Genomic DNA, 14,191 nt, shown 5'->3' on the forward strand with positions numbered 1-14,191 from the left:
ATACATACTTTGGCATGATTAGAGATCACTGAACATATTACCACACTTGAATAGTTATATAGATATCCAAACTCGGCATAAACCGTCTTTTATGCTTTTTCTACCCAGTATTGTATGTACATTGTACTAAGTAGGCCGCGATGGATATAACTCCCTCGCTTTCTGTTCATCTTCCTCCGACCACGCACGAGGCAATACTGCAAAGACGAGATATGAAGTATGAGTCTTGATATCTGGTTCGCTGCGATGGACCAGTCTGCCGAGTTCATAGCTAGGCACTTGCGCCATTTTCTGATCATTCCGTGGTGGTTGTTTCTGAGATGACGAATCATTTGATTCTTCAACTTTAACAACGGCTTCACCATTAGCAGCAGCAGTAGCAGCCTCCCTCTGAATCGTCTTAAACTCCTTTAACCGATTCTCAACAACGCGTAATTTCCCAACTGCCTCTTCCACTGATTTCGGATATACGATTGCCCGTCTCACGCCTTCATTATCTAGACCGACTACTTCCCTTCGAACCTCTATCCTTTTATGCATGACTTCAACCATTGATATAGACAGCCAGCCGTATTGGCGAAGCACACTGATCGTCTTTTGGACCTGTTCCATACAAGGCGAGAATGTGCATATGCGTACTGCTGAGGATGGGTCCAAAGGTGACTTGGAGCCATCCTCTGGGTTTCGCACGAGGTGTTTGAGTGCTAGCCAGGGGGCTGGTAGATCCAGAAAGATGGCGTTTGCCTTTGGTGATGATCTTTCTGATGGTTCATCGCCGAGTAAGAAGCCATCGTTGTAGACATCTCGATGCGTGACTCGCACAACGTCCTCTAGACCATGCTGTACCAGCTCTTCTTGGACCTTCCCAGCTCTGGCTTCGTGGAACTCGAAACTGCAGACTTTGCCTAGTCTTGTTTTTTGTTTCTTATGTGCTGGCCGGAGACTTTCATAACCATTGAAAACTGATCGAGCAGCGGCGTGCGTGAACGAGCCACTTCCAGCACCTGCTTCGATAATCGTCTTTCCCGGCGAGGCACGCAATCGGTGAAGAATATAGCTATAATCAGGCGTGTAAACCACCTGCGTCCGATGCGGTAGTGCCGAAGTCCACGATTCAGGCGTAGGCGGTAACAAATGAATGAATCCACTACTCGCAGTTTTCGGAGATGCAGTAGTCGCAGCAGTACTGGTAGCAGTATCATCACCGTCATTCAGAGCTGCCGCTTTTCTTTTTCCTCCTCTCTTGTTCGATCTCCTACCCGTGTTGACCTCCGAGGCTACGATTTGAGAGCCCCATGGTTGATCGATCAATGTACTGTGTGGAAATGATCCGAAGCGTGTATTTGTGACTTTTCCTTCGTCGTAGCCTAGGTTTTCGTCGTCGTGGGTTCGGAGGATGGTGGGGACTAAGGCGTCTCTTCGTAGGTGTAGGATGGCGAGTTGATCGGCATGCGAGGTTGTGCCGGGATTGAAGAAGGGGGATGGCATATCGATTGTAATTATTCTTGAGTATTTTCAGTCAATATGAATAATTTGTTATGAATAGTGTGTCACCATCAGTTGCGCAGTTGGGTTGCATCCAAAATTCCAAGTTGGTCAACTTTTTTCTCCGCAACTCACCCAAGACGGTTAGCCTCGTCTGACTCTGGATGAGCCGTCGTAACTTCAACTTTTGACTCACAGGACCTGCCCCTCCTTGCGCCATAATCAACATAAAGCCCGCTCTATCCCTTCTTTTTCTGTACTTATTCCTTCACTCTCTTTTCATCTCTTCTACATGAAATTACAGATTTCTCTGTTTTCTATACGATTGCGCCTTAAACCACAGTCCAAATCGACATTCATTCCGATCTTATTGTCCAGAACCATGGCGACTGCTCGCCAGCAGCCCGCATGGCAGCAACCCCCTAGTCACCCCGATACAAAACTGCCAACTTTGAAAATATACAATTCCTTGACCAAGTCCAAAGTACCGTTTGTGCCGATTGATCCCAATGGCAGGAAAGTGACCTGGTATGCTTGCGGGCCAACTGGTCAGTCCATGAACCCGGTCCCTAGAGAGAATGTTGCTTGCACATTAACTGACTCTACATTTTTTGCTGGCGCATAGTATACGATGACTCCCATCTTGGTCATGCGAGGAATTATGTAACGACCGATATCATTCGTCGCATTCTCCGGGATTATTTCAAGTTCGATGTACACTTTGTCATGAATATTACCGATGTCGATGATAAGATTATTCTTCGTGGCCGACAGCAATACCTTTTTAATAAGTTCGTCTCTGCGCACCCTACAATCGATGCAACCGTACTTGATACCGCCAAAGCCGCATTTAAGACCTACTTAACGAAAAATTTGCGACTACTCAACCCCGAGCTGTCACCCTTAAAATTTCAGAGCGAGGTGGAGAAGGTTTATGCGACTCTATTGAATGGAGGTCCTCTACCTGGAAACGAGAAGCCCGGCGACGAAGAAGCCAAGGCAAAGATGCACATCAAGACACTGTCGTCTGCGGCAAAGGTTATTGCAGAGGCCGAGGTCGTTCCTCCGGCTTTGAGTGAGACTTTCTATACGGAGGCACAGGACATTTTTCTTCCGTATCTTGATCAGCTTGAGGGGTCTACAATCGATGCCGATGATCACTCTATCTTCACAAAGCTTACCAAAAAATACGAAGGACGTTTTATGAAAGATTTACGAGATTTGAATGTCTTGGACCCTGATGAACTTACTCGCGTTACTGAGTACGGTCCGCAAATCGCTCAATTCGTTGAACGCATTGTGGAGAACAAATTCGCGTATGTAACATCAGATGGCTCCGTCTACTTCGATATCAAGGCGTTCGAAGAAGCTGGTTTTCCATATGCTAGACTAGAGCCGTGGAGTAAGTCAGACGGCAAACTCATTGCAGAGGGAGAGGGAACTCTGACCAGCAAGACAACCGAGAAACACTCGCTGTCTGATTTTGCACTATGGAAGGCATCCAAACCAGGTGAACCTAGCTGGTCTAGCCAATGGGGTAAGGGCCGGCCTGGATGGCATATTGAGTGCTCGGCCATGGCTTCAGATAGATTGGGCAAGACTATAGATATTCATAGCGGTGGAATTGACCTGGCTTTCCCGCATCACGACAATGAATTGGCGCAAAGCGAGGCTTATTGGAACACTCATACGCATGACCAGTGGATCAATTATTTTTTGCACATGGGACATCTCTCGGTAAGTCGAAGTGTCCTCGCTTCAAGTGCCTGTTACTAACATGTGGTTAGATCCAAGGCTCAAAAATGAGTAAGAGTTTAAAGAACTTCACCACCATCAGAGAAGCGCTTGAACGTAAAGATTGGACCTCTCGCAGTCTGCGAATTGTATTTTTACTTGGACACTGGAACGGCGGTATTGAAATCACAGAAGACCTTGTCAATACCGGTAATGCGTGGGAGGATAAACTAAACAACTTCTTCCTTAAGATGAAGGAACTTGACATCCTGAAGAAATCGAGTTCCGGAACAGACCAATCTTTGGGCGAGGCCCTTGAGTCGACTAAAGCGTTGGTCAACGAACACCTCTCTGATTCCTTCAATACTCCGGCAGCGATGGCCGCCATCTCCGACCTCGTTACAAAATTCAACTCTGTAGACAAGGCCACGGTCAATCCTGAGCATGTCGAGCAAATGGGTAAATGGGTGACGAGTATAGTCAATATATTCGGATTGAATGGATCTGCGTCACCTGATACTACAGAGATTGGCTGGTCTGGAATCGATGTGCCGGAAGAGGCGAAACCATACCTGTATCCTCTTTCTGCTCTACGCGACTCGCTTCGGGAGAAGGCGCTTTCTAAGGAGGGCATTTCTGTTGAGGATATCAAGAATATCATCGGCAGCCAAGCCGAACCTGAGACGGTAGCATCGGAGTCTGCCAAACCATATGCCAAGGTGCTATCAGACTTTAAAGATACAGTCTCCTCCCTCGACAAACCAGACGCCATCGGAAAAGAAATCCTCGGCCTCTGCGACCGTCTCCGCGATGTCGATTTATTCGATCTCGGGGTCTATCTCGAAGACCGCGAAAATCTTCCCGCCTTAGTCCGACCTGTCTCAAAGGAACTGTTACAGCTACGGGAAGAAAAAGCAGCAAAATTTCGCCAGAAACAACTCGAGAAAGAAAAACGTGAAAAAGAAGCTCTCGAAAAGGCTGAAAAGGGCCGTTTGAGTCATTTGGAGATGTTTAGGACGAATGAGTATAGCGCCTGGGACGATGAAGGTCTTCCGACTCGTGATGCTGCGGGAGAAGAGATCACCAAGAGTCGGACGAAGAAGCTTAAGAAGGATTGGGAGAGGCAGAAGAAGTTGCATGAAGCTTGGTTAGTGGCTAATGGTGCAAAGTAAAATAAAAGTCTGGACGTATTTGTTTGATGGGTTTTGGTGATAGCAGTGTTGATTCCGAGTAAACATTGCATGGAAGGCGTTTTGATCAGCCGATCGGCTTCTTGTTTTTGCTAGCTGTGTAGGTAAATTCTCAATATCATTGCTTAAATACCCCTTATAAGCAAATCTGATATCTTAACATCTGATCGAGTTAGGGTCCCTAAGTGGTTGATCGACGGTCGCCAATGACAGAGCCGACTACAGCTCTCCGCAGTGCGGAGAAGGTCATGGAATCTTTCTTGGGACAAAAACAAATGAACTTCAAACTTATCTGATACAGATACAACATCTTTCATAGCTCACAAAGTGCTCATATTTACATAAAAGCTGCTAACATATTACAGCGACTATTCCCAATATACTTCGACATACACCCATCCAAATCCTCCAGTGTTCCCCCGCACTCGACAAGCAGACATCACGATGAACGCAGCCACACAAGGCGACAAAGCCGCCTCCCTCTCTGACTGGCCCAGCGCAATAACCCACTACACAAACGCTCTCATCGAACTCCCCCGCGCTCCAAGCTACTACATCAAACGATCCACAGCCTACTCTCGCCGCAAAACCGTCGATGGGGGACCAGATCTTCAAGCCGCGCTGCGGGATGTTGAGCTTGCTTTGGCATTAGCCAGGGAGCGAGGGAAGAGAGAACTCATTATTGAAGCGCAGCTACGCCGAGCTATTGTGTTTTTCCAATTGGAACGGTACGGAGATGCGGGGTTTTTGTTTGATTTGCTCGAAGAGAACGTAGGGAAGAAAGATGGTGCTGGTGGTGATAAATCTGTGCAAGTGAAGGCTGCAATGTCGGCACAGAAAGGATCGCAGCAGAAACTGGAGAATGAGTTGTCGATTTGGAGACTTAAGATTAAAGGCAAGATTGGAAAGTTGGAGGGAAATGATGAGAAACTTGCGGTGACAGTCAGGGAGTATCCGGATATTAAGATTCCCTCTGAGGAGGAGTTGAGGAAGCGCCTTAAAGATCAGTTTTCTTCTACGAATACTGAAGTTGCATCGGCTGCAAATAGAACTACTGAGAGCACATTGGCCGTGTCAGGGTCGACTTCCGCTGCACCACCGTTTACTGCTGGTCCAGGGGCACCTACTACTACACCTGCCCCTGTATCTGCGCCAGCAAAGATTCGCCATGAGTGGTATCAGTCACAGGATTCTGTCGTTGTGACAATCTATGCTAAGAACGTCGACAAATCCAAGCTAGAGACTGAGCTCCAAGAGAACATCGTAAGTCCACGGCCTTGACATTTTGAAACTTATATCAAAACTGACTATATAAGCTATCCCTCGAATTCCCTCTACCATCTGGATCAACATACTCATTCACCCTCGATCCATTGTATGCTCCCATAGACACTACTCAGTCCAAAGTCAACGTGCTATCTACCAAAATCGAGATTACTCTTTGCAAACGAACACCAGGACAGAAATGGGGTGCTCTTGAATGCTCAGCAACGGCACCTGTTCTATCTAATCCTGCGAATACGGTCACGGTAAACTCAACTGCCGCAGTACCCATCACCCAGACACCTACTCAAATCAACAACAATACCGGTGGTCCTGCATATCCAACCTCATCCAAACACGGAGTAAAGAACTGGGACAAACTCGCTGATGACTTGACCGCGAAGAAAAAGAAAAAGGACGAGAAGAAGAAATCCGGTGAAGCACCCAACGGCGAAGAAGATGATGACGACGACACAGCATCAATCGACTCTGACTTCGGCGGTGGCGACGCAGTGGATTCATTCTTCAAGAAATTGTACGCTGGCTCTGATCCGGATACCCGTCGTGCTATGGTGAAAAGTTTCTATGAAAGTCAGGGGACGGCATTGAGTACAAATTGGGATGAGGTTGGGAAGGAAAAGGTGCCTGTTCATCCACCATCTGATAATTAATGGATTAATCCTTAAGGAGCGGAGATAAAGTATGCATGGGATGATTTCTTTGCTTCTATTGCTTGGGTTTATCATGCTTCTTTTTCCCTATTCGAGCGTTTCAAGGCATTCAGGAGTTTTGAAATTTGACTGGTTTTGCCGGATCGGGACGTGTTATGGGTATCATGGAGTCCTGATGGCTGGTTTTCTGTTCTACATCAATGAAATGAACTTCATGTCGGCTTTCTGACGCCCGCTAAATACTTAACGTGAGTCTATTGTTAGGTGTCTTAAGCATACGTAGCCACAAGGTAGACAAGGTAGACAAGGTATTCGGATTTTTATTCCAACGACAATCAATAACCATCGTCATCTTTCTGATACAAGAAAAACTGTACAAAGATAGCCATATCCAACAACAATGTCCCCAAACTACCTATCAGCCACGACAGATTGACAAGTATATACCGTCCATAAATTGCCCCAACTTCTCCCGGCTCACAGACCTCTGATCGGCAAACAGGAGAATAAGCGAATATTGATAAAACATATGTGAGATTGCCGATACATGCGAACAAAAAGAACAAAAGCGAGACACCCTCTGTTGACTTTCGTTGATAGTTGAGGAGGAGTTGTGGAATGCGTGAGCCAAGATACAGAACGGCGCAGAAATAGCCAAAAATTTGACCCAAGAGATCGAATGTAAGAGGTTCAGGGGATGGGTCGTTGTCGTCGTTGGCGGGTTTGTTGGATACACGAGAGCTTACGTACCAGCCTAGAACACCTGCTGCGCAGACGAGAATGATGGCGAACGTGTTGAGAAGAGCAGCTTGGAGGCTGGAAGTCGATGGGCGCGAGGCGCCTTGTGAGGTTTCATTCTCTGAAGGCGGAACAACGTCTATAAAAGGTGTCGCTGGAGAAAGGTGCGTGATGTCAACTTGAACAGTGCGGTGAGGCTGCTGTGTATTGGATCCGTTCGTATGAGCATGTCGATTCCCATTTTCCTGATTTAAAAGTGCCGTCCGCTCCGTCGGTTCCTCAACGTCTCCCTCCTCCAATTCGCCGTTTTGTATGTTTTCCTTCAAAATTTTCTGGCCAGAAAACCAAATCCCTCGGTAATAAAGACACTGTCCTAATAAGACAATGTCTGCAAGCGTATAATATACCGCCAAAATAATCATCGTAGGGAGTACACCCTGGAGCACTGCTCCAAGAATATTAAAGACATCGCCCGCGAGCCACACAACAATGAAAAGAAGGGACAGTCCATCTGCCGATTGACGTCGGAAATTCTCAATAATTTGGGGGGAAAAGACAACAACCCAACAGGCAATTGAGATGGAGCTAGAGTAGAGGAAAAGTTAGAAACAATATCGTCTTGAGAATAGAGAAAAAAATGGCATACCCGAGAATACCGCTTAGGGCTTCAATGTCCAGATTACTAGCTTGCGGAGGAAACATTATTTCGCCAAGAGAATATGAATTTCCTATTGTAAATTGCAGAAAAATTGACCGGCAAGTTTTCTGCATGTATTGGTCAAGTGGTATAAGTGAGTCGACCGAATTGATTATCCAATACTGGTTTTATATGACGACATGAGCCGAAGCCTGAAACCCGACACGTTATCGTGCTCTTCAATTTCCCTGACTGAGACAGATGGACAGGATTCGACTATAGAGGGTTAAATGAGAAGTTGAATAGAAAATGCCCCTCTTCGTGGCATGGAGAACTTGTCTGAGGGGTGAAGAAGGGAAGTTGACGATGGAGTTCCAAGAGAAAATTTATGTCCTGCATGTCACGTGCAGCTTCCTGATTGGGATGAAAATCTGGGGAAATTCGGCTTTCTTAGCGCGATGCTTGAACTTGCTTCTTTAGGATAAGCGCCATTTTTCACGATATAAAATTGGAGATTCGAGATTTCAACCTACATACATGAAAGGGGTACTACGAGAGAAAAAGCTACTCCGACTTGGACTTGATCAATGCAATCAGTTTGTCTTGCATGTCGCAGAAGATGTTGATGGCCTGTATATACGAGTTAAAAGAGCTCGACTGTCAAGTCCTATAAAGAAAACATACCTGCGTCAACTTCTCCTCACTTGCTCCCGCAAGATCTCGCGTAAACGCAATCCGGTATGCAGCTTCATCTTTCAAATACGATGTCTTTGGAAGAGCCAACAAGCCCGCAATGTCATTATCAAAGAATGATTGGGTAATAGGACAATCCGGGAGGGACAAAAGCTCTAACAGCGGTGGAGCAACTGTGATATGGTCTACGCCAGCGAGTGCAAGCACTTCGTCCGTTGAGGTGAGGCTCGCAGGTAGGACTTGGGTAACAGCACCGATGGATTTGTAGTATTTTTGAATTGCGACACAAAGGGAGAACAGCTTATTACGGTCGACAAATCTAATATGTCTGTTAGTCCAACCTAGAACGAAGAAAGGGTTGGTGAGGGAGTGAGACACTGACCCGGGCTCAAAGTGTACTTTGAGTTGGTTCACATACGGCGCCACATAGGTACAGCCTACCTCCGCAGCAAGGATTGCCTGGGGCATCGAGAACAGTGTCGTGGCTAGCGTATGCACACCGGCTAGTTGTAACGTTCGGCAAGCCATCATCCCTTCCCATGTGCTAGGTATCTTGATGCAGATTCTGGAAGATTCCCAGTTTGGCGCGAATTCTTTGAAGAGATAGACAATTCCTGTATGCTTGTCAGAGTGAGTATAGACTTTCGGAACGTGAATGGATCTTACGAAAAGCGTTGGCGATTGTCTTCTCTGTTGAATATGCATAGTATGGGTTGGTCTGAATGTGCATTTTCCCTTGAAGATGAGTTGTGACTTGGATAGCGACTTTCACGGTCTAGCCATATAATCAGCAACCAAGTTGGGATTAAATTGTAGAGTGACCTACTGCAATCTCAATAGCCAATTCATCAAGTTCGATACCAGCAAATCGGGGGTCCTTGGTCTCTGCCATAGATTTCAAGAGTGACCCAGCTCTGAGGTGAGACTCAGCGAGTAGTTCTTTGTGTTCCGGTTTCGATAGCTCAAAGAATGCGATTGCCTATTTTTTCTAAGAAGACGTTATGCTCAGATTATAGGTTGCGTACCTGATTAGATGTACAGTCCTGAAAGGGTCCTAATGCCTGTGCCACTATTCAACCAAGTCAGCATCACTTATAATATTCTTCCCGGCTACGATGTAATTGAAAGAGTACCTTTGGCATCAAGCGTATCACAGTCAACCACACTTCGGGTTCGAAGATAACTCAAAGCGGAGTTTGAAGTCACAGCCATGTTGCCGACTGCTCTCAGGTAGTGAATCGAGGTCCTATGATTGCTGTTTCGCAAGATCTGTAACTGTTTCAACTAGTATTCAAATATCCTGTCACCATACGCTATCTGGCCAGAGCCGTCCATCACTTGAGAGAGTAAAAGCAGGTTGTCGTTAACGCTGGCTATAATGCACCTGCAGCCTTAAGTTAGGCACTAGTATTATGTAATCATATTTATGGGTCTACAGCCAATCAGAGAGCGGGGATCGTCTCTCTATGGGGGAAATATGGGGGAACTTTCACGTAAAGGGGCTCGCTTCTACACTGGCTTGTTCTGAATAATAATAGCAAGAGGTCAAATTTCACAAATGGAAGCTAACATTTTCTCTGCCAAGGGAGGAAGAAAGGGAATTGGATAAAGACGATCCTAAAGAATGGCAACCACTCAATCTGGATTATTCTGGCGAAGGGTGACCCTTCCTATAGATCTCGTTTCTTCAGCTCCTCAATAATCGACTCTCCTACTGATATTTCTGAGACTGTGTCTGGATTACCACTCTTCTTCAATAACTCTGCAATTGTCCGCTTGATCCATTCCCGTGCCTTTGTTATTTGTGACTCCCAAAGTGCCTTCGAGGCTGCATATGTATGGGTTATATAGACGACAGTAAGGATAGTATCGCTCAATTCACTGATACGATAGTGCATGGCCTACGAATATTGATTAAATGGGAAGTTGATGCAATTGTCGAGGGCATTACTAACGTATTTCTGTTTGAGGAACTCTCGAAAGTTCGAGCTGGCGAGCTCGAATCTGCCATCCGCTTTTTGCAAACAAAGGACTGCTTCCAGGGCATAAGCATCGGCATCATCTACATCTGATGTTGTACCAGGAATTGACCCTACTTTTTCATGTAATCTAGGCATGTCGAGATCGTTCTAGGGTATTCATGTGGGAAAGGCCATCTGATATTATTATTTTTCTACTCGCGGTCCTTGTTACTGGGAGTGAATCCTGATGAGAAGGGGCTGCGAGCATTCCGTGGGTTGCGTGTACAGATCAACTGAAGAACTTCGATAGCGTCAGCTTTATAAACTGATATGATTTGGTGTTGGGACGTGGTGCGATCAATAACCACCCAGCTCGTCCACTTGATAGATATAGACCACATCTCCCCAACGTGCTGTGCTTTCTGCTCCAAGATCCTTTCAAATGCAGTCGGATCGGCGGACTTGAGGCCTAGGTTAAGAGAATGCAGTCAACTTCGTCCAGTTTCAAAATTGTCCCTTCAGCTATCGCCTGGATGGGAAGCTGTACTGTAAGCTTCCGGCCTTTATCGGTCGTCGCAGTGATGTTGATAGTTTTTGGCAGTGAATTCAAGTCACTCTCTAATATGTAGTAGAGAGAGAAATGTGAAAAGGTACTCGGTATAAGAATGTGACGTGGAGCCTGCACACACTCTGGGTATTACACTTTATATCCCGCAACTTGCCGCTCAGATGCTTTTAGGACACGATCCTCGCTGAGTTCCACACTGAACTGAAGGCGAGATGGTGTCAACGACGCTGCCTTCAACATTTGTATCACCCTCTCTTGTGTAACGGTTCGGTTTGGATTGCAGAGTGCAGTGACCCGGATAGGACAAATGTATACCAACAGCGAAGTAAATCATGTCTGACAGGTGCAGATAGACACGGTGGGTCGATGACCTGGCAAGTAGACCATCTCTTTACTGACGAAACATCTAGCTCAGCAACTACTTATGCTGATGTTGCAGTCGGTAGTGAAAGGTAAATACCACCCTGTCTAATCTGTGTATATATGACTCTTGTGTGCTCATTAAGATACAGGAGATCATCTGAGCCCCTATCCAATGATTGAAGAGCTCGCTACAATCAATTGATGAGTTAGAGGTTCGGGCACGGCACCTGGGCAGTATCCTGGGTATGTGTGAAGTCCCTAGGTAAGATTACTGCACCACCAATACCTTTTATGTATACATGCGTGGTTGCATACCGACCTTGGCATAGTGAATTCTTCAGGGATGTTGGAATTATCAGAATCATGATTATATTAGTATTATAAGGTCATATAAGACATCATGAGAGAACCCGAGCATAATAACAGCTAGCAATCAACTTAAAACAAAGCCTCATTGCCAAACTTTTGAGAGTAAAGACCCAATGCTCGAATAGGCCAGTAGAACTTGTAGTTTGGATATGAAATCATGCTGTTTCAAGTCAGTAATTCCTCTCTTGATGTATGATTGCAAGCACTTACCAAGACATATTAAAGACGCCTTCGATTGCCTCCTGAAGCCACTCTCCGTTCGCTTGTTGTCGGGACATTAGAAGCTTGATTCCTCTACGGATAGGTTCCGGATCAGGGTAATCAGCTTCCAGCAGAGCCAGACACACCCAAGCTGTCTGGACAACTTGAGACATCTCGTGCTGGATGTAGACATGTTTTTCGCTGCTGAGATATGACTCTCCCCAGCCACCGTCTTCCTTTTGTTTACTAAGTAAGAACTCGCACCCACGACGGGAATATTCGCTCGTGCTGTACGTTTCTCCAATGCTCGAGAGACTTTCGAGCGCAAACATGGCTGCATACGTGAAGCAGATACCCCACGCTCCATACCAGCTTCCATCTTTCTTCTGGACACGCTTGATATATTCCACCGCCTTGTGCTTTGCAGCTTTTATCTCTTCAACTCGATAGTCCGGATAGAATCTGCTGAAAAGGGATAGCGCGGTGATGGATGCAGTCGTACACTCGACGTGATCGTAACTGATCATGATTCCTCCAAACACCTCTGCTGCATTAAGCCACTCCAAATGAGGGGAACCACGTCTGCTCTCATATTCACTAAAGCCACCGGTGTCATTCTGCAATAAAAGGAGACAATCAACAGAGTCTTTCAAGCGATCCGCAGAGATAAGTCTGGGATATCCATAGATCTCCTGAAGCTGCAAAGTCGATCGAAGTCCCTCTGCAGTGCAGTCGCTCACAGTATAGCCCTGAAGTTTATTGCTGAAAGGCCAAGCCCCTTTTCTATGTTGACGATAACATTTGTCTTGATTAGGGACATTTTCTCGGAGCTGGTGATTGTCCAGAAACTCAAGAGCCTTGGTCAACATGGGTCGCCATTTTGGCACATCCGCAAACCCAGCCACAGAAATGGCCTGTGTAATAAATGCCGTGTCCCAGACTTGAGCGCCGTTGGTGCCATTGCAAAGCATACCCTCATTTTTCATCCACAGGTATTCATGGAGGGTCTCGCGATGTTTCCTCACTGATTCACTCCCCTCACCGTCGTGAACGTAGCAAGCTACGAAGTTCATAGGATTGCTGACAGGAGCAAGTCCCGCATAATCTGTGTTCTCGTCCTCCATTCGAATCAATTCCCATGCCCAGTCTTCGGCCTTTTTGACTATAGAGGGCAGACGAAACACAGGCATCCATACATTTACCAGAAATGCATTGATCATGTTGAGAAACCATGTCTTTGGATAGTAGTTGTCCTCTTTAGCGATAGAGTTGCGATGTGAAGCAAAGTTGATACTTTCATAAGGCTGCGTGTAGATCTCACTTTTGAGCTGTTTTGTCATTTTATTTTCTGGAAAGGACCATCTCTTCGACCACAAAAAGGACATTGGTAAAAACACCATGCGCATGTGAATCCACCATCTCCAAGGAGCTATTGGTACCCAATCCGGCAGTAGCCTGAAGAAGTTAGAATATTGCGGGAGATTGTTCACATTACGATGCAAGGAAAACGTACCAAAGCTCTGGAGGGACTGGGTTAACGCAGCTCCAGTCCATGACACCCAGAATAGAAAGCCAGAATTTCCCCCAATGGGGCGCGTAAAGTGCGCCCCCAAGCTTGTGAGCGAGCCCTCGTGCTTTGATCATTCTAGGATCTTCTTCACTGGTTCCCAGCAGACGGAGAGTTACGTACGTCATTACCGTACCAAAGGCCGAGCTATGTCCTTCAATATGAAGTCCCCAGCCGCCATCATCCGGATTCTGCCGGGCAAAGAGATATCGCTTGATTTCTACCGCATACTCAGGAGGTATGGGTGTATTGGTGACATACCAAGTGATGACCACACCTGGTAAAAGAAACATAGGGCCACCATACTCGCAGGCCCAATGTCCACTTGGCATCTGCAGTTTGGAGAAGAATTCCAGGCCATTGGCTGCTGCGTCCAACGGAGTCTTCGCTTTTGGCAGCTCCGGGGCACCCTAATCGGATGTGAGTGAAATATTTGTATATCAGGAATTAGAAATCACGCACAGTTAGAAGTCCAAGATGGTATTTATCGTAGAAGGTTTGGGGCCATTTCTCATTTCCTTCATCACTTTCCAAATAGCGCCAAGTTAACCGGCCTTCGTTATCGTGTAGCCTCCACCTCGCATAGTCGGTTTTGTCGTCCCCTTTGGTATCTGTTGTTAGGTGGCCATTCGCGTTTGTCCGCCAATTGGCAATGGGGACGATTTTGGGTTCCTTTGCCATGCTTTTCGCTGTCTGTTTACAAGCTACAGAGCAGAGAAGTGAATGTGAGAGAATATCATTCCCCGCATTA

At 46.3% G+C, this 14,191-nt stretch overlaps 6 protein-coding genes across 6 annotated transcripts; 2 read left to right on the plus strand and 4 right to left on the minus strand.

Moving 5' to 3' along the window:
- Window positions 1-60: 60 nt before the first annotated feature.
- On the minus strand, window positions 61-1,566 carry TSTA_118230 (tRNA methyltransferase subunit GCD14, putative). The gene has a single exon (XM_002482000.1). It carries the CDS (start codon window positions 1,486-1,488, stop codon window positions 127-129), a length of 1,362 nt encoding a protein of 453 aa, XP_002482045.1. The 5' UTR covers window positions 1,489-1,566; the 3' UTR covers window positions 61-126.
- A 132-nt stretch (window positions 1,567-1,698) lies between these two features.
- Window positions 1,699-4,550, plus strand: TSTA_118240 (cysteinyl-tRNA synthetase). The gene is made up of 3 exons (XM_002482001.1): window positions 1,699-2,033; window positions 2,111-3,222; window positions 3,273-4,550. The coding sequence occupies exons 1-3, from the start codon at window positions 1,778-1,780 to the stop codon at window positions 4,389-4,391; spliced, it is 2,487 nt and encodes an 828-aa protein (XP_002482046.1). The 5' UTR covers window positions 1,699-1,777; the 3' UTR covers window positions 4,392-4,550.
- A 303-nt stretch (window positions 4,551-4,853) lies between these two features.
- Window positions 4,854-6,578, plus strand: TSTA_118250 (SGT1 and CS domain protein; the record flags this gene model as incomplete). Its single annotated transcript, XM_002482002.1, has 2 exons — window positions 4,854-5,672; window positions 5,726-6,578. 2 exons carry the CDS (start codon window positions 4,854-4,856, stop codon window positions 6,341-6,343), a joined length of 1,437 nt encoding a protein of 478 aa, XP_002482047.1. The 3' UTR covers window positions 6,344-6,578.
- Window positions 6,579-6,642: 64 nt separating this feature from the next.
- Window positions 6,643-8,066, minus strand: TSTA_118260 (PQ loop repeat protein). Its single transcript, XM_002482003.1, has 2 exons — window positions 7,728-8,066; window positions 6,643-7,666 (listed from the first exon to the last, which is right to left on the minus strand). The coding sequence occupies exons 1-2, from the start codon at window positions 7,850-7,852 to the stop codon at window positions 6,679-6,681; spliced, it is 1,113 nt and encodes a 370-aa protein (XP_002482048.1). The 5' UTR covers window positions 7,853-8,066; the 3' UTR covers window positions 6,643-6,678.
- Window positions 8,067-8,198: 132 nt separating this feature from the next.
- Window positions 8,199-9,776, minus strand: TSTA_118270 (transaldolase, putative). Its single transcript, XM_002482004.1, has 7 exons — window positions 9,545-9,776; window positions 9,437-9,480; window positions 9,238-9,390; window positions 9,078-9,186; window positions 8,794-9,025; window positions 8,403-8,730; window positions 8,199-8,348 (listed from the first exon to the last, which is right to left on the minus strand). Exons 1-7 carry the CDS (start codon window positions 9,621-9,623, stop codon window positions 8,283-8,285), a joined length of 1,011 nt encoding a protein of 336 aa, XP_002482049.1. The 5' UTR covers window positions 9,624-9,776; the 3' UTR covers window positions 8,199-8,282.
- A 1,875-nt stretch (window positions 9,777-11,651) lies between these two features.
- TSTA_118280 (oxidosqualene:lanosterol cyclase) lies at window positions 11,652-14,121 on the minus strand (the record flags this gene model as incomplete). The annotated part of the gene is made up of 4 exons (XM_002482005.1): window positions 11,652-11,832; window positions 11,883-13,328; window positions 13,387-13,850; window positions 13,903-14,121. The coding sequence occupies 4 exons, from the start codon at window positions 14,119-14,121 to the stop codon at window positions 11,742-11,744; spliced, it is 2,220 nt and encodes a 739-aa protein (XP_002482050.1). The 3' UTR covers window positions 11,652-11,741.
- Between the last annotated feature and the right edge of the window lie 70 nt (window positions 14,122-14,191).

Source organism: Talaromyces stipitatus, genomic scaffold, assembly GCF_000003125.1.
Source record: "Talaromyces stipitatus ATCC 10500 scf_1105507295555 genomic scaffold, whole genome shotgun sequence".
NCBI lineage: Eukaryota > Fungi > Ascomycota > Eurotiomycetes > Eurotiales > Trichocomaceae > Talaromyces > Talaromyces stipitatus.